Genomic DNA, 20170 nt, shown 5'->3' with positions numbered 1-20170 from the left:
CAGAGACACACAGACAGATGAGCTGCAGCCTCTCAGGTGAGCTCAGATGTCACAGAGACACACAGACAGATGTCAGATGCCTGAGTGAAAGATCTAGCATATGTTCAGGAGTTGAATGAAAAATAATAAGTAGAAGTTTTTGAGATGATTTAAAGATATCAATCAACAAACTGAAAGGACAGAGCTGTAGACTATCAGGTGAAGATTGAAAACCTTACAGCAGGTATAGAGTAGAGCATTACCCAAAGGTTATTTAACATTTATTTATTTTTGAAATGTTAGATTGAAATGTCTATGAAATGTTAGATTTATATCTCTCAGATTTATATCAATAAAATAAAATGTAAAAATCAGAGTAAAAATGAATATTACAAGTCTGGTTTCAGACAAGTCAGCAAATACATATTCAGTAAAGTAAACATTATGCAGATTCGGGCTCTTAATGTGTGTGCTCATGTGTGCATAACAAAGAGAAAAGAGAGACAGAGAACAAGTTCCCATACAGCTTTTTTGGCCGTCCGACAAAAAACGTCCAAACCAAAGTTAAAACCAAACCTACACCCTTTGTTCTGTGTTCATTTACCAAAAGAACAAAATGTGAAACCACCCTCAGCTGTTAGATTTTAGCTGTTTTAATTAGCAGTTACCCACTAAAGTGAGTCATTTCGATACTCTGTACTTGATTTGCACAGTGAGACACGAATATTGCAATCAATCTACAGTGTAGTCAGCCAAAGGGAAGGTTGGTCCATATATTTCTGCTGTGCAGCAGCCTCAGGCACACAGGAGTGTCAACATTTCAGCATTGCAGCGCAAAGGTCTCGGGATAGAGTTTAATCTTGAGTGTTTGATTGCTGTGAAATGCTGTCACCAAGGAGAGTATTGAAGGTAATTTCCTGCTATCAGTGCTGACTTACAGACTTGTATGTGCTGGCCAGTGTGTCTTCTTTCAGTGGCTCCAACTTGGGACTCTAAAACAGGAAGGTAAAAAAATATGAGAAGAAGCTCTTGGATATGTTAAAACATCTGGTTGAGAAAGTTAGGTAATGTCAGGAGTATGAACATAAACTACTGCAGTTTACCAATCTGTAATGATGAAGGGCAAAATGATTGTGTGCGACTTGCTAAATTGCTTTTCCTCCTGTTGGCGAACAGCAATTTGTAAATATGAGGAATACATTTTATTAACATTTCATATTTTCTGATTTGATCAAAAAGCAATTAGAAGTTTATGTTTTTTAATATAACATTTTTAGTAACTAACAGAAGTTTCATTTTTAGATACATATTTCACTTAACTTCCACTGCATTGCATATGTTTCCAGGCCATGATAAAACATCAGCTACTTTTCAAATAAGTAGCCAACATCACCTCATTATACAGAACACTGATGACCTGAGCGCATTTGCACATGTGTGGTCCTGTTTGCAGGATGCAGGAAAAGATGTGGTACATAAAATTACTCTGCAAAATAAATGGACTAAGTATGTGAATCATAGCTGTTCCTCTAATGTTGTAGTTATTTCTTCCTTGTTCTGTTATGTGATATCTGATGTTTTATGTGTTTGATTTCATGTTTTTTTAGAAACCACTGTGCTTTGACAAAATCACTAAGGGGCAATAAAAGTTACATGCATTCATTCGATAATGCCATTGTGTCTCATATAGCCAGAAATGTGAATGCAGACAAAAAGAATGATGTGATGAAGTGGGTCATAGCACACAGCAGAGTAAGCAGATTGAAATTGTACTTTGAATGAAAAACAAGCAGAAAGCATGTAATTCACAAGACACATCATTCATTTTATCAACCATATCCGTAGGATATATGTAGTCTATAAAAATATGATGTTATGAAATATGACGTACGGTAAATGTAATAACACAGAATGAGCTTTCTGTCTTAAAGGTTACGGTGTGTGTGTGTGTGTGTGTATTTGTACAGAGAACATAACCTTTGAGGCAGAAAACTCATTTCTGTTGCATTTGAGAGCGCAAAGGGAGCGATATGGACAGAAGTTGTGTGTGATGACAGCGGCGGCGCTGAGGTGTGTGGATGGATATTGGACACAGAACATCCTGCATTATTATGAATTGCTCTGATATTGCACTCTGAGTCCCTCTGGGTTGACAAAAACCGAGGCACGGAGAGAGAAAAATGCTTTGCGAAAGACTGAAAGAGGAGGAAGAATGAACATCAAAAGATGGGAATAACAGGAGTTAATCAAGAATAGAACAGACATAGAGAGAGAGAATGAGGTGGAGCAGAAGATGGGGCAGGAGAGCGTGAAAGAGGCTTCGGGACATGGAAGTGAGAATTGGTCCTAGGTTACAGAATGAGAGCGGAGAGGTAGAGAGGTGACTGTGCTGTGCGTTTGACAGATACACACATCTGTAGAGCTCCTTTTAGAAAAACATTGTTTCTCACATGCTGTGCACCCTTCAGTAGTCTTTTTGATCATGACAAACATAAAAATGTGCTTTCTGTCAGCGTGAAGTTGAATACACTGTAGGTTTACAATATACTGTATAACATGATAGAAAGTTTATACAGTTTAGACGGAAGTGAGTGAAAATACACAATAGGTCTGTTCAAGCAGGCTGTCATATTTTCACATCACTGGTGAAAGCATTCAGGCACTAAGCTGACACCTTGTATAAGGCAGGTTAAATATTTCTGTAGATGTCTGTGCTGTTTATGTAGCTATGTTTGTTTACTTCTCATTATTCTTAACACAGTAATATCACATCAGGTATTTCTATTTTGCACAATTTCTGCATAAGTTAGTTTCTGCATAAGTAATTAAAGCTGGAAATGTTTTAAAAAGCGAGGTGGAAGACCTGTGACAGCACGACCGCATTTGCACACAGCCTTAGTTATTATTTTTTATTAAATTAAGCCCATTATCTGCTCAGCATGCAATATTGATGACTGCTACGTTTTCATATTCATGAGAAGGTTATGCCTTCATTTCATCTATATGTGATGACCTGGACCAGTGTGTCAAAATATTAAAGCTCTGTGTTCACATGTGCTTAACCTCTGAGATATAAACTGTTTCCATGAATAATACAAAAATAATAAGCTTTATTTTATTTACTTTATTTTGTTTTAAAGAAAAAGAGGTTCGATCCCTAAAGATGAATCACATTAATCAAAAAAGTTAGTCTCACCTCATTAGATGAAATTTAAAGGAAGTCATTGAAGTGACAAGATGAATATCTACATGGAGGCTGTCCCAGAAATACACTGTAATCAGTTTCAAAATATTCACAAAGAACAGTTTCATACCTGACACTCCAGTTTATCCAGCAGTTGCTGCAGCCTGTTGATTTGAGAGCACCAGTTCTCTCCATCCTCCACGCTCACACCTGGAAACAACACAATGCAAACTCATCAGAATGACCAGAAAACTTGAAATCTGTGGCCTATTTTCCATCCTACATACTAATCCTAACTGTTGTTTAGTGCAAGTAGTGTGTACATAATGTATATTTGATAAAAGTGAGTGATGTTTTGAAGTTCAAACATATCTCAGTTTCCTGTCTGTGTTTAATCCTTTGATTAATGTCAAGAGATTTCATTCAGAGATTTTCAAACAGATGGTTTCCATCAGCTGACAAGGGAAAAAAAGAAACAAAACAAAACATAGAGGGCACTGCAGAAGCAGTTTTATGTTTGATGTGAAGATGCATCCTTGTGGAAATTGTTTAAAAATATCTTATGTATACAGTATATATACCCCTTTCCACTTAAAAAACACAAAAGTTGAAAAAATCTGAGAAAACAATCTTTGAAAAAATACAGAAATGTTAAACAATATAATAAATAATGAAAATCAGCTCGGATTCCTTATTGCATGTATAAAAAGACATCCAACTCTGACAGTATTCAAAAGGAATGTTGTCTAGTGCTTTTCATTGTGGGCTCAATATCTGACATTCAGTCTATTGACGTTTGTGAAGAAGAAAATTAATGAGGCTCAACACAAAGTGATTGTCTCTAGAAAACATCAATATGATCTTTGTAGGTGAAAAGTACCCTCAGAGAAAGCTTACGCTTTAATTATGCACATCACTAATGACAGTGATGGGAATCATCTATGTACACACTGCTGAACACAGTTCCCTTTGATGTCTGACAACAAGAGGAACATCTTGTTATTGTTATTCTTTGCTTGGAATGTAATCATGTGATCATAATGTAAGAAATGTTGAGTTATAGTATAGTATAAATTGACCAAGTAGATGGACTTTGACACAATGCTGCATGTGTTTAAAGGTCAAGGCTCAGGGCTGAAGGCCACAGATAAGATAAATAAAAAAAGATATATCGCCAGGCCCATGCAGCATCACAGGCACTCTAGTGAAATCTAGTGGAAAAATCATGTGTAAAATGTAAAAGGATCTGAACAAGATTTAAAAAATTAAATTAACTATTGAAAATTTCAAAACAAGACACAGACATTCTCTTTATGTGTGTGACTTACTGTGAACTATTTTGGATTTAACAACTGTTGAGAAATTTACAAAGTGTGTGTCAGACCAGAGGAGGGAATACAACAAGACAAATAAAATTCACTGCCCACTGTCCTATTCACTATAATGAAAGAGCATGTCAAACAGTGAAACAAGGTGGCTTTTGATGTGTTTTTAATAGTTTTTGGACAAAAATGGGTCTAAGGATTAATCTTTACAAAGTAGTAGTAAAAATACTTGTGGGTAAACTGATGAAGATTGTTGAAAATATATACTATTAAAGTAACACCAGTTTTATCCTTTAGTGGTTTGAATATGATATATTCGTCTTACCAGTGGTCAGGATGCCAAAGCAGGGATCTGATGGGGACATGCACAGGTTATTATGGACCCTGCGACCACACCGCCTGCCATTCTTCTGTACTGCTGTCAGCTCCGGTGCCTTTACCTCTCTCCTGCCATGACAGCGGTGGAAACCCAGGGAGACAAACATCAGAGAAAAAGACAGCAACTGTCAGAGGAGTGTGGAAAAAATAAAATAAAACAGATATTGAAGATATGGCAGACAGAGGTATAGTCACACGGGGAATAAGGAAGAGGATATGGAATGAATCTAAGGAGGAAAAGCGAGAAGATAAGAAGAAGAGGTGCGAGAGAAATACACACACAGAGAGAGAAAGAGAGATATGCAAGGAGAGACGCATTAATAATTGAATTAAATCAGAAACTGTCTGATGTATGAGAGGAAGAGAGAGAGCAGTCACTAGTGTAGAGACACAAGAACCAGATATAAACAGGAAGTGTCCAGAATAGAGGTGAAAACACTTAGTCAAGGGCTGGATACACACCAGTGCTTATTAACCCACAGGCTGGGTGTTAAGGAGGACCTACACTTGCACTTACACACTCAAATATTCACACACACACACACACACACACACACATACACATGAACAGACAGACACACGCAGCTCTGTAATAGATGGAAGTGTTTGCTGTATGTAAATGCAGAGTGTCAAGGACAGGACGTCAAACACTGAGAGTGTGACACTTGAGACACATGCCCACAGCATGTGTGTAAGTGTGTGTGTGTGTGTGTGTGCGTACTTTGATTTCACGTGTGTGTGTGTGTGCCTCTAAATGCCCGTGCACATTTGTTTATTCTTGTTAGTGTGTGTCTCTCTCTCCCTCCTTTTGTTGTATCTTTGCGTGTGCATGTTATTATATGTGTGTGTGTGTGCGAGTGTGTGTGTGTGTGCAGTGTCACGCTGACAGCGCAGAGGGAGTGCATTGCTAGGAGGTTCTCATGCTGAGAACAGCCTGGAGCCCAAAGGCCACTGCAACAGCCATAAATCTACTGCAGGGAAGCAAAGGAGAGAGAAATAAGCTGTTTGTTGCCAACTCAATATATCTCTAATTCTAACCCTCCCAACACTCACACATCCCCTCTTTCTCTATGCAAAATCTATATCTGCTTGAACAACATAAAAAGAGGCCAAAAAGCTCCTCATCATGTTCCTTATATATGTCCCCTCTCCCATTTTTCAATCTATATACTTCCTGTACCTTTCTGTCATTAATTTACTTGTATTCATTTATCTTCTCTTTCTCCATGACTCACTTGCTCTGTATTTCAATGTCACCCTTATCATCCCTTCTCTTTCTGCTTCCCCTTCTGCCTCCCTCGGTCCCCTCTCAATAATTCACCTTGGCTATAATCGCTCCATTATTTCCAATAATACCAGTGTGACACACAGTGTGTCAGAGCTCTGCTGACACACGCAGTGCAACAGACAACCCGGCTGCTACCAAATTAGGTAGCAACACAGAGCAGGATAAGTATCCTTGTTATTTAAAATCAACAATCACAATGAAAGAAATTTGTCACGATATTGACCTGTGATGAGATAGGTTTTTACTCATTAAATGCCATTGATGGATTTTTTTCTCTGAGTATCTTCTGCATTTATTATTATTTTTAAATGAGTGATGTGGGAGGCTGTGCTGAAATCTTTGATGAACTACAAAGTGTAAAGAAAAGTGTGAAGTACAAGTTTTGCATAGCAAATATTAGTGATCAATTAGTACCAGTACAGTTAGTACCAGTACTCCCATTTCACACAATGACTCATACACACCAAATCTCAAATTGGTGACGGCAATTTTGATCTGTTTTTATTCTCTGTGCTCCATTTACATTTAATGAAAGTGTTAGGCTCCTCTACAGAAAACATTGAATTTAAAGCAGCTTGCCTATTAGTGAGGCAACTGTTTGAACTACTGTAAGAATGCAGCACATTCAAATCTTTGTGTTGAAAAGGCAAACCTTGAGAGGAAGCCTTCTGAGGAAGAACTGATTAGTTGAATTCTTTCACTGCTTAAACTAATGTCAACTTCACTGACAATATTTTCATTTTTAACAGCACTGTTGGATTCCTTTCCTGTAGCAGTTACTGTAATAACTAACTAGCAGAATAGAGTGCAATACTGTATGTGTAGATTAGTATTTTGCTTTGCAGGTTGTTGTCTGGTGAAGCTATGGACAAATGTGCTCTAAAGCCATATAAAGTGGGCTGTGCAATTAATTGACAGTTCTCTCCATCAGTCCTCAGCATCACTCATTGGGGTTAATTGGTCTCTGCCTCCAATTTGTCTGGCACTGGGTTGTGTTTATTGCAAATTACAGACTATACTGTGTTGCACTGTGCAGTCTGTGTATATAGTGGCATTTCCTCTATGGTGCATTATTTTCATACCGTATAGAAATACGTCCTCATACCTAAATGGCATAATAAGAAATTTAATTGTGTAACTTACACACTCAATCAAACCTTCAGTGTGCTTTACTACTGAGGACGTCTTGATACACTGTAGCCAGAAAATAAGTATAATAACTTGCAAAGACAGCAGGAGAACTTTAAAATAACAACAATACAGTGTAGACTTCATTCTATGAACTGTCATTTGGCAATAGAGTAATGCTTTTTGTCAGAGCTTAAAGGGAAAAGCATGATATCAACATTATATGTATCACTTCCGGGACAAATAGGAAGTTTGTCGGCGCATTTAAAAACAACCCATATGAACTTTTTCTGATCTGCTGCCCATGTGGTTAAAGTTAAGTTTGGGTGACCAAACTGCTTGGTTAAGATGGATTTGTGATGGTTGATGAGGTGTGTTTAAGTTGAGACGACTAAAACACTTGGTTCATTTATAGAGATACTGTGGTCATGGTTAAGGTTATGGAAACATTGACATTACAGTTAAAAGTAACCACATTTGACTATTGACAAGAGAGATAGTTTTTGCTGCACAATAAGAAAATTACACTAACACAGGTCCTTTTTGTCCTGATACATGATTGTAACACATCAGATTTCTGAGTATTTTCCATGCCCATAGAATAGTATAAATAGTGTGTTGAAGTGAAGTGCTACTGCTAGTACTAACGGGGCAGGGCTGCTCTGCTCCTCCACAGCCTCCATGGCACACTGCAGCGACCTCTGCAGAGACAGCAGCTGACTGGACGTCTCTCGCAGCATGAACCTGGTGACAAACTGGCCCAACACACTGGAACCCTGGTACTCCTGAGAGAAAGATAGAGTAGCAGACAGACGCAGAGATTACGGACGATAATGCCTAAACAGAAGCAACTAGAAAGTTAAAGCATCTCAGAGACAGGACAAAACAACTACATATACAAGTATGATAGATGCAATTAAATAGGCTAATTCATTCTCTCAACGCATACATTATTCAGTACTGCATATCCAAATTCCAAGATGGAAGAACTTTAATAGGAGACATAATTGCTACTGGAGTCCCCAAACACGAATTTGATTAAGCATTCTCAAAGGAGTCTTGTTAACGCAATGTGCTACTAAAGTAACAGTGCAGTAGCTCTTTGTCAAGACTTATGATGACAACTAGCCTCTACTGAAAATGCATCATGGGATTAGCAGTCCAGAGCACAGTATGACAGACCAAGGCTGCTAACTAGCAATTGCGCAATCCTCTATGGGCATCCCCACTCTGACAGCTTTAAAGAAGAATCAGAAGAGAGGAGCAAGGTGATCTAATTAAGACAGGATGCATAATTATTCAGCACACATCTCCTCTCTTCTTCCCTGTGCAACAAGCATTGTTTTTTTCTCTTCAATTATAATTCAAATCTCTGATTCAAGGTTGTTACCTCCAACAGTCCTGAGGCAATTTTAAAATGTCTTGTCTGCTTGAATCAAATAACGTGTTGACAGGGAAACAAAAAGTTAGCTTGTGCAAAATGGGTGCACATTAATCTTTGAAGCTTTTGTTAAATCTACTGGAACATTTGGAATAGTAAGTGACTAGTTTCCTGCAGTAGTGACATGATTCATATTCATAGACTGTCAGACTACAGAGCAGATATGTCTCTCCAAAATTGAGCTACATTGGCAAAAATCAAAGACAGACAGACTTTATCCTTCTAAGTGAAGATAAGAATCTTAAAGGAATAGTTTGACATTTTGGCAAATATAATTATTTGTTTTCTTGCTTGAGTGTTAGATGAGAAGGTTGTTATCACTCTATCTGTGGTCTGTGTGGTAACAAGCCTCAGCCTCTTAGTTTAGCTTAACACAAAGACTGGAAACAGGGGGAGACAGCTAGCCTGGCTGTGTCCACAAGTAACAAAACCTGGCTACCAGCACCTCTAAAGCTCACTAATTAACATATTGTTTGTTTACATACATATGAGATATAAATGTGTTAATTAGTGAGCTTTAGAGATGCTTTGGACAGAGCGAGGCGAGCTGTTTCCCCCTGTTCTGTTTAGCTGTTGGTAGTAGCTTGACAACAAAGCAAAGAAAGCATTTTCCCAAACTATTCCTTTAAAATCAAGCATAATATAATGGTAAGTAATGGAAAAGTGTGTGGCTGAAGTGTTTTGTGTTAACTCATCAGTTTTGAGTGCAGCATTGGCTCCATCTTTGCAGTGTTTCCTTGCATTGGCATGAATCAGCATTAAACGAAGCAGAAACCCCTGACGTTTGTGTGTGTGTGTGTGTGTGTGTGTGTGTGTGTGTGTGTGTGTGTGTGTGTGTGTGTGTGTGTGTATGTGTTGCACACCTACTTGTTTTCACTCCATGTGAGTTTTAATACTGTAGAAGATTGAATTGAGGCAAAATTCACACAAAACTAAATGGCGTACAACTTAATGTGAGAGCCAAAAATAGAGGTTGTTATGTATCCTCAATGAAATTTTACCTCTTTAGTTTTATCCATCGCCTTTAAGATGGCAATATTCAGGCTCTCCAGAGCTGAAAGAACACTGAGATATTCCCCCAGGTGCTGAGAAAAATAATCTACAGGAGATAAGAAACAAGCTGTCAGTGTCATTGCAATGTCAAAACAATCAAATGTTTTCTTTGAGGCTTCAAACGCTGAGAAAAATGTTTCTATGTTGCTATGACAGATTCCAATTAAATGAAAACATGACTGTGGCGGTGAGAATATCTTGGAAATGAGTAAAAATATCCATGTTTAGTTTAAACATTATTATCAGAGTTGGAGATATGTGATGTACACATGCCTATATGTCAATAACACTCACTGTATGATATTGATACAGTGGTGTTTTAAACATCACTTTAATAACCAAAATGTTATTAACAGATTCACACTTGTGTACAGTTGATGAGAGAAGCGGTGTTTAATTTGACACCAAATATATTGAAAAGATATCCAGGAACTCCCACAGATGCTCATATTTACACCGTAAATGATGGAGTTCACATGAACTGAGAAAGTTATATATTTAACTTTTTAATGAGTTGAAGTAAAAGGCTGCATGGGGAAAGTTCTTCAGTTCCATTTGTAATATCACATCAGTAAAGCACAGAAGGACTTAAGTCTTAACTAACTCCTATTTCATAATTAAAAACTTAATTACTATAACCCGAAGAGTGCACACGATATAACACACAGGTGCGTAACAACTTGATCCGGGGTTAATGGACCCGCAGTACCTTTTACACTCCTCTTGCTTCAATTCAATTAAGTTCTACAATTGATTTTTACACCAACATCACTCTGAAACTCCTTAAAATAGCAACACAATGACTGATACACGGTCAGTGAACTAAATCTGAGATAAAAGGAACATTCTGTCATGGAAAATAGTCAACTTCTCTTGACGTCAGATGGAAGAGATGCCATTCCCATTCAATAAATAATGCAGGCGTTTTATTCTGGGTACTACTGGTATTTACAGGTCTCTGCCCTATTTCCTCACTTTATCCAGGCCATCTGGCACACACACACGCACATATGCATGCACACACAAACACATTTTAAGATGATAAAAAAAGTTGTACAGAAATTGATGTACTGTGACACATTAAATCAGACAAAGCACTCTCCCACCAACCTGATAGCTTGTCAGTGTCCAGATTGCTGCAGGGCAGAGCATAAAACAGAGTTTAATTAGAGAAATTAAAAATTGTGCCGCTCTTCATTCCTGCTAGAGAGATTGTGGGGCACTGAAGTGTGTGAATATTATTACAGTATTAGCCCAAAGAATACACACAAGACACCGGTGTTACTGTAAGACCAAACAAATCTTGTAAAACTTGTGTTAGTACAGTGTAAAATTACTGTTCTGCACTTGCCAGTCAACATCAGGGAATATAGTTTAGCCTTCTGGTTAGAAAAATACTCAAATCAATACTTCTTTGTTTACCAGTCATGGCAGAAATTATAAGTTTGCGGGCAATTTTTTTCTCAGTATCACAGTTTGATAAAAGCTGTAGTGCTGCTTTATGTAAAGTTCCCCTGTTGCTTTAATGGCATTTTACAGGTCATTTTCACTGTCAGATGCAGACCATAAGTGAAGCTGGTTAATGGCTTGTGTTAATGAAAAGCTCAAACAGCGTCTACAGGCCAAACAATCCATGTTTTTTTTTTCAGTCACACAACTCACATTAGTCCACACATCTCTGCTGTAGGCGACTATCACAATGACCAAAGAGATTTTTTTCTTTATTTTCAATTGAAAGGAAGTATTCTCTGTGCTCTGTTACTTTAAGTCTCATTATCAAAGCCTGTGCAGGTTTTGGAAATGCTTCTGTTCCAGACTTGATATTATATGGTTAACAGTGCTGTTATCCCCAACGAGAAAGGCCTTTAATTAGATATTAGAGCTTGGTTCATGCCGAGTGCCTCAAAGCTCAGTGCTTGGTTAGAGAGGGTCTGAGGGCTGGTGTGTCACATCAGTGACAGTACCGGCCTAACAGCATGTCCAGGATCAATTTATCAAACAGTGATGAAGGAACTGGCAACACACCAAAAAATATGTGAAGTCCAAACACCACACTCAATCTAATTGGTTAGGGACGAAAACAAAACCTTTTTAATAGCTTGTGAAACTACATATTACTGATCAAATTCAGTATTTCACCAGAGCTGATACATATGGTTCGACAGCTAAGCTAGAAAGCTTTGCTTAGCCTTCAATTGTTGGTACAAAGTAAAAAGTGTATATATTAGGGAGGGAAAGGTTGCAAATTGCCTCATGAATATAAATATCTAATCTGCCAAAGACAATAAAGGCAACTGGCTTTAGGAAAAGAATGAAACATAAAACCATTTCATATACCACAACAAGGCAGAAATGTTTTTTTTCTTCTGTGGCTGCAGAGAGTTAAATATTCTCTGCAGACCAGTGATTTCAGCAGCAACCCCGAGGCTGATTTCTTTCTGATTGCAGTTTCAGCAGAGTAGGTTTTGAAGTGGCTGGTGTCCAAGGGAAGGGGGTAAACATTAATTCGGCCTGCTTGAGTTCGGATGCCGGGCTTATTTTTACTGAAGACCTCCCTCCAGCTGTGAGGCATTTAGCCTGTAACTGATGACTTGAAAGGAACACATTAACTGCGCCTTTAAGCTCCAAACACTTGCTGTTTAGTCTTTCTTCTGCTTCTTTTCTTAAAAATAAATGTCATAACTCGAGCACTGTTGCAATTTAATATAGCACATGAAAACTAAACATGAGTAGTTTTTCATTGTGATAGTTCGACCAAAAAGGGTAAAAAACTCACTTATTCTGTCGACCATCTATGGAGTAGAAAAGCTCTTGTAACTCCTCAGTAGTCAGGATACCATCCGCAAAGTAAGTGTTGAACTCTTCAAACGACAGCTTACCATCATCTAAAACAGAGTAAATACATTACAAAAGAGAAAACAACTGCATCATTACAACATATAGTGCACTGGCTCTTATGAAATCATAAGGATTATTCAATAAAAACATTTTCAGAGAATTCTTTTGTATCAGATCAAGATGAAAGATTAACAAATAAACTAGGATAAATATATAAAGAAACTGTTACTGTTTTAGTGTAATTTTGTCTGAATTGAGAGTATCCAACGTGTTATATATTCCTCTTTCTTCACTCAGAAAACCACAGATACATATACAAAGGTACCATTTGGTCTTGTATGTGCTTCATACTGAGCTAACAACATTTTGGGGTCAAATATGTGTATCTACAATAAATACTCTTTATTCTGTCATTTTAGATAAGTTAGACTGATCTAAAATGACTGTGCTGCATTAAATAGATAATGTATATAATTGATAGCATCTTATAAAAAGCATGTTGCATGTCAACTATTAATACTCTAGAAACTTCATTATATATAATTTCAAGCTATTGTAAGATTAGTTTTCTTTTGTCCGCACCCCATTTTCTATTTCAGGTGTGTAACAATCTGATGAGCACCATGTCAGTGAAAATGAGTTCTTTGGTTCCTTACTACTCTGTTCTTCCTTCCACTCTACTATTGTTCTAGTGTTGTTGTTGTTTTTTTTTTACTATCAATTCGTCTGTCAATAACTGTTCAGTCATTTTGTCCATAAAATGTCAGAAAATAGTATTAAAGTGTCCATCACAATTTCCCAGAGTCCAACTTGACATCTTCATCTTCATGTTTGTTTTGTCCGACCAACAGTCCAAAAACCCAATATAGTCGATTAAAATATAAAACAGCAGCAAATCCTCACATTTGACAAACTGGAACCTGAGAATATTTTTATTAACTCATTGTTGATTCATTTTCTTTCAACTTATTGATTAATCACACTCATTTCTATCACAGTTCTGATTAGTAACTTACACTCAAAAACACAAAAGTCATGTTAATATATAGACATTATTTGCTGCAAATACTAAAGAAATATTCCACAAAATATAAGAAAAAGAAACTACAGATTGTCAGCAGTTGGGAATTATTTCCTGCTCAGACTAGTTAACTGTGAGCACAGCCTGTTGTGACAGACAATATACAGAAAAATCAATAGCAGAAGATAAATAGCTTGGTTGTCATCTGTGAGGAAGCATTCCCTCCTGAGCCTACCATCAGTCTGTCTACTGGCACAGATCACACCAATCAGTCAGCAGTTAGCCTGCCAGAGAGAATCTGCTAGATGTTTTAATCCTAATAAAGAAGCCTACACCAATAGATAGATTGGAATCTATGGAGAACATTTCAGAGACACGACAGACACTCAAGCAATCAGAAGTATACTGGAGGGAGTTGGTTACTCAGTCGGGCAATGTGAGTGAATGACAGAGCAGAGCAATCAGAGTGATAAAATGGAGCCAAAATGGGCATAAAGACAAATGAGTGTTACTGTGAAGTATTAGATGAATCAGACAAACAGACTGGTATTGTCATAGAGGGTCAGACTGCTACTGAGACAAACAAAAGCTATCCAGCCATGTCATTACAGCACCCATAAGGGAACTATCATCCCTCATTTTTATTTGGCTTTAGTTTTAAACCTTCTGAGGGCAGGATGACTGCTGGCTTTGCAGGCCATTGAGTAATCTGCCCAAATAATGACCCCGTCTACACAAAAGACAAGGTAAAATGACAGCAATTTAATATGCCATAGAGTTCCAGTTGGCTGACTCAGCAAAGCTGAAAACTCAAGGGCAAGCTTGAAGACCATCTGTTCAGCTGGAGCCTCTTTGACAATGCCTGTCATTACCTCTGACCAGAATGTTTAATATGCTGGCTGGGACAGTGTATGGCTCACTTTCCCTCTTTTTCAGAATGTCTGCGTATCTGTGTTTTCTTCCCCAACTCAAAAATCTAAATGATAACAAGACTTTCAACATCTTTTGTGATTTAAGGAAAAAAGGGTTTCCAGCTCCAGGATGTGCCTCTGCTTATCTATCAGAGATAAAGTAAAACATGAAAAGAATTGCATCATTACAGACATTAAAAATGGAAAAAGACATTTCTAAAGGAAACTAATCTGTGTTATCTACACCTCAGGGCAGACCAATCAGTGTCTGTGAACTTGCATCACTTTTTACCACATAAACTTATAATGTCACTGGGATTAGAAATTCTACTCCAGCATTGCTAACAGGTATGCAATATAAAATTCTTTGGTATGAACATGGTTAATGCATCATTGATGTCCTGTTGAACAGTGTGCAATTTTATATTTTAGTTGAGTTTAGTTTTTTGAGTCTTAGCTTACAGAATATATTTGTGCATGTGGGAGCTTTTTTGATCCCCTTACACATAGTTTATGAAATTGTACTTATATATTTTGATGCCATCTGTAGTAAGTTTGTGGATGAGATCATCCCCTGCAAACACACATGTCTATGTCTTCTCTCACAGTGCTGTATTTGGAAAGCTTCCTATGTTTGTGGGTGCCAAATTACACAGACAGCAGATATGCTCCGAAGTGACACTCATGATACTCTTTGATGGACTAATGATCATTACTGGTGGTTTCCTCTATCCACTTTGACAGTTCCGGGTTAAATGTCTTCTTCATGCAAGATTTTGTTGCATGTAAGAAGGCTAATATGTAGAATTGTTGTTGTGCGCCTATATGCAGATTGTGTTTTCAATGACTTTTCAGTGACTAAGGCTACACGACAGGTTTTAATTCCCACTTCTGAATTTTGCAATTTGCATCTACTTTTAAATATGAGCCATAACTAATTACTGTCTACAAAATAACTTGCTTGTGCACATGAATAAATGGAAACCCAGTCTCTAAGAGGAGCCCAGATGGCATCTGAAATGGGTACAAACAAGACAAATATAAAAACTGAACTTGGGGTAAGGACTTAGCACATTAGAACATATTTGACTCCTATCAGATTTATGTTTCCACATAAGAATGTGGCCTGAATCATCTTTGGAAATATCAAATTGCATGCATCCTGCTTTCAATCTCTCTGAGGCCCTCAACTGATGCTGCCAGATGGCATGAAAAAATGGCATTATAAGCATCAGGAAAATGAAGATCCTCAGTCTGGTGGGGGATTAGGTGTTCGAGAGCTAATGACTCGTACCTGTTGGTCCTTTCATTTCATGCATCCTCACATTTATCATATGCATCTCTTCCTATGACTTAAGGGATATGGGGGTGAGACGGGAGGATGGAGGAATTGACGCAACACTTATTTGTCAAATGGGACACCCTTGTTCAGTCAAGCATCATTCTGAAGTGATGTTTATCATTAATGATGTGTTACACATGCAGTATTCTACGGTTCTGCACTGTTTTGTTTTTTTCTTAAAGCAGAGTTTCGCAAGATTGGCATCAGGACCTAACATGAGCTCACTTAATATGCAGAAAGGATTAAGAGAGATTTATAAAATGAATATACTAATGTAACTTTTTGCCGGGGTCATGAACATTGTGGTACCTGCTGACCCAAACCTGCTACGGGTCATATTCTATGACAGTTCATAAACTCTTTTGATGTGGTATACTATAGTAATTGAAACTGTTTGTTTCTAAAAATGTATCGCTCCATTTATAATCTTGTTCATGTCCTCCCAATGGAAATCAAACTGTTTGACTAGCAGTATCCCATAAATCCACACATGCGCAACATCCACCATTAAGTCTGTATTTTTCACGCACTGAAAAGTTAATAAAGCATTAAGTCTTCTAGCCGTTGATCGGTGTTTCATGAAAAATTGTATGCATTAAAATGTCATTGATTTTCAGTGGCTCTACATAAACAGCTGCAGCATCCAGTTACTAAACAGATTCTCAACCCAAATGCCAGCTGATGCCTTCGAATTAATAAATCATTCACACATGGCCAAATCACATATACACACAAGGGTAAAAGACTCATAACATACACATTTATGCCAACATTATGAACATGACTAAGGATTGCTTCTGTCATGTTTGCAATTTTGTGAAGGTGATGTGATTTTACAGCACCCACTCCTGGAATATTCATAGAGAGAAAACAATAACATTCCAGATGAATAACTTAATTATTGTCTGAGAATGAATCATATGTACTCTGCATACGCAAATGTTCACCTGGTTTGAAAGGAAACAGGAGCTCTTTGAACAAAACCAGTTCCTTTGTACAGTATTTCTTCTTTACTTTAAATAAAATGTTCCTATAATTTATTGTTTTTTTTTCATGTTATATGATGGTACAAACTAGAATATTTCTATCCAAAAAGCTACAAGGCATGTGAAACAAAGGTGGCACAACTTCAAGGAAAAAGCGTGCATTTTAAGTCTACATGTCTTGTCATTTCTATTATCAAGAAAAAAAAAAGCAAAACTCATCACACCTTAGTGATGGGGTACAATTGTACAGAAGATGAGCCCAACGTCAAACACAACCATTTATCATTCAAGCAATTTGTCAGTACAGCTATTTCATTTGAGAACAATAAACCTGCAGCATGTTGAACACAGATGTGGCAGAAAGTATTCACAGCACACCTGATGAAAAAGGCTCTGGCTAACTGTGTGATATCCTCCTTTAAATAGTTAAAACCTTCATGCAACGCATTGCTGCACAGGAAATTCCTTAATTACAATGGTGGAGAGTAGCTATAAATCATACTGTAGGTTGAGTCAAACGCAATATGTATAAATTGCTCTTTAATACTGAGCCAGAAAAATCAATTAGGAATTTCAAGGTGAGAAAATGTTTCCAAAGAAAGTGTGAGGCTGGGGAAGTGCACTGTTTTTTCAACACAGCGGGATAAATATGCGGCCTTTTCTCCATTACAGTTAAAAAAACGTCAGTCTAAACAAAGTACTCACAGGATCAGAGTAAACAAGAGCCAAATGAGTGAGGGAGGAAGTCCTGTAAAGTAGGGCACAAAGTAGGCCGCACTCTTATCTCTCCAAAGGTTAGTCCCATTGCAGCCTCTCCTAAGTGGTTTATAAATTCCCACGAATGCACCACAGCTTCAAAAGCATTACTAAGAGAGTTGTGTCTTATATTCTTCATAGTAACCTCCTCTACGCTACAAATACTGTAAAAGTATTACAGATTCTGGTATTCTTGGTATCAATTCTCTTTAGGTTACATTCCACCAGGCTATCTGTAAAGAAGTCTGTGATATAAGCTGCCTTTTAGCCTCCATATCTAATTTAAGGCTGTATGCTGCTTTTAGACCACATATCCTACTGCTTCTCGATTCTCCACCTCACTAATGGTCTGAGGATGACTGGTCTTTTCCTCCATATTGGAGCAGATGTCGGGCAAGAAGCGGGGTTCATTAAAAGCTGATGAGCAAAAGAGGAAAATGCCTCTTCAACTATCATACTGCAAACTTTGTTCTGTGTCCTATGTCTGAATATCTGGATCATAGAGATTAACTTTTTTCCAAATAAATTTTAACTTTAGTCTTAGTTTTAAAGAAGGTCTCCAGCTGTTGTTTTTATTGAACTAAACTTCAGCTGCTATACATAAAACATGTTAGAGACTACTGATCTGTGACCATTTTGCCAATTAGGTTGTGACACAGTTGGGGTTATGTAACATGGCTAATTATTCTTTGGATTTCATGCACATGGGTAATAGCCAGTCTTATATCACAAAAACCAGGATATGCTTGCAATACAGAATTTACAGGGCATCAATTGAAACTGAGTTGGACTGAATTTTTGTAGTTCTTTACAGTTAGCTTTTTCGGTAAAACAATTACAACCAAAAGTCCCTGTACTGGCTGGATCTGCTGACATGTCAGTAGCTCAAGGACCTTGTAATACAGTTGAAAGCTGAGATTGTTTTGTGAAACTACTGGTACTATTTCCTAGGTTCAGAATGAACTCTCATGCTTAAATTAATTTATTAATTAATTTTTTTTTTTTTTTTTTTTTTTTTTATCACTGTCGGTTTCTTGCAATAGTTGGATACAAAGATCAATGCCACTCACATATCTGTCCATTATTGTATTGTATTGTATTTATTGGGTACATTTGATTCACTGCACCAGAGTTAGCTTTAAAGCTAATTTTCATCTGCAGTCCCTTATAAAACATATAACAGCTCAAAAACAAACAATACAAAGCGAAAAACACACAGGACATATTAGCCTATACAAAATACAAAGCTACACACAATAGCACATCACATAAATGTGAAGCTATAGCCAGCAGCTAATTCACTTAGCTTAGCATAAATACTGGAAGCAGGGGGAAACAACCAGCCTGTCCTCTGTCCTCTAAAAGCTCAATTAACATGTAAAATCTTGTTTGTTTAATCTGAAGTGTAAAATGAAAACTTGTGTTTTTGTGGCCAGACTATTTCTGAGCCAGGCTAGCTGCTTCCCCCGGTTCCAGTCTCAATACTGAGCTAAGCTAATCGGCAGCTGATTGTAGCTTTATATTTAGTGCTTTATATTCTCATCTAACTCTTGGCAAGAAAGCCAACAATTAAACTAAGAGACAAGAAATCCCAAAAATGCTATGAATGAAATCACATCAGCTACTGAGCTTGCATGTCAACAGATCCATCTCCATGGCAACTGAACAAACTCCATCCGCTGATGAAGATACTGTGATACAGCTGAGGCCTCAGCAGTGAGCAAGTAAGTACTGTACAAACATCTTATAAATATAATACTGCATTCTACTGACCTTATCATTATTGTGATACTACATATACAATATAATCCCACCTGTGTTTATTACTGAAAGATAAAGAGCAGTGAATGTAGCATAATATACTTGCTTTCTCTATCTCAACATCCCTTCCTCACCCTCTCCTCCATGCTTTCTGCACAACTGGTTCAGCAATGACAGTCCTCTCAGCTGAGCTCATTATAATATATAATGTATAAATCTAAATCTAACAGTGAATATATTTGGCTGGAAGCCACAGAACAATTCATCACATATAACACTCGCCATACCGAAGCTTAAGGGCTGTTGAGAAGTAATTGCTGTTTTGGGTCACGCTGATTACATCTCTAGTAAATGCAACACTGTCCTGTTGATGTCCTTTTGGCATTGAATTGATATGAACTATCGATATGAACTATCAAAGGGTAGTTCATATCTCATGATAAGGGGTGAAGCAATATAAATATGTGATGTGTCAGGCAGAATTTGCACCTGAAAAATATTCAAGTTGATTTGGATTTCTTTTTCTATAGGTGCAATTTTAGGGCAATGACATGACAGAAAATGGAATAGTTGAGTTTGCAGCTTTACTTTTCTCTAAAAATTAAGCAAAAAAGCTTCAGCTATAGTGCTTGCACTGTTTTGCTTGCACTTTTTAAAGGTACTAATGCACATGTATATGTCTTAAAATGTTGCCGTCGATCAGTGTTTTCTGTGTCATTTCACGCAGACTGGGGACATGGGTTGTCACAGCAGTCAAATTGTGAGAATCTGGTCATAAC

The 20170-nt window shown here is 37.4% G+C and overlaps 1 protein-coding gene across 2 annotated transcripts in view; it reads right to left on the bottom strand.

The window, feature by feature from the left end:
• Positions 1–20170, bottom strand: part of necab3 (N-terminal EF-hand calcium binding protein 3) — a 35383-nt gene that overhangs the window by 7498 nt on the left and 7715 nt on the right. For both annotated transcript variants that reach the window (XM_044350272.1, XM_044350273.1), the window contains exons 3-9: positions 12553–12661; positions 10887–10912; positions 9725–9822; positions 7931–8067; positions 4814–4935; positions 3294–3373; positions 918–971 (exon numbers count right to left, since the gene is read on the bottom strand). In XM_044350272.1, the coding sequence (XP_044206207.1) occupies positions 918–971; positions 3294–3373; positions 4814–4935; positions 7931–8067; positions 9725–9822; positions 10887–10912; positions 12553–12661 (626 nt within the window). The remainder of the gene's footprint in view (positions 1–917; positions 972–3293; positions 3374–4813; positions 4936–7930; positions 8068–9724; positions 9823–10886; positions 10913–12552; positions 12662–20170) is intronic.

Source organism: Thunnus albacares, chromosome 4 (genome assembly GCF_914725855.1).
Source record: "Thunnus albacares chromosome 4, fThuAlb1.1, whole genome shotgun sequence".
NCBI lineage: Eukaryota > Metazoa > Chordata > Actinopteri > Scombriformes > Scombridae > Thunnus > Thunnus albacares.
Note: the sequence above shows the minus strand (reverse complement) of the source record. Positions and strands in the feature narration are given on the sequence as shown.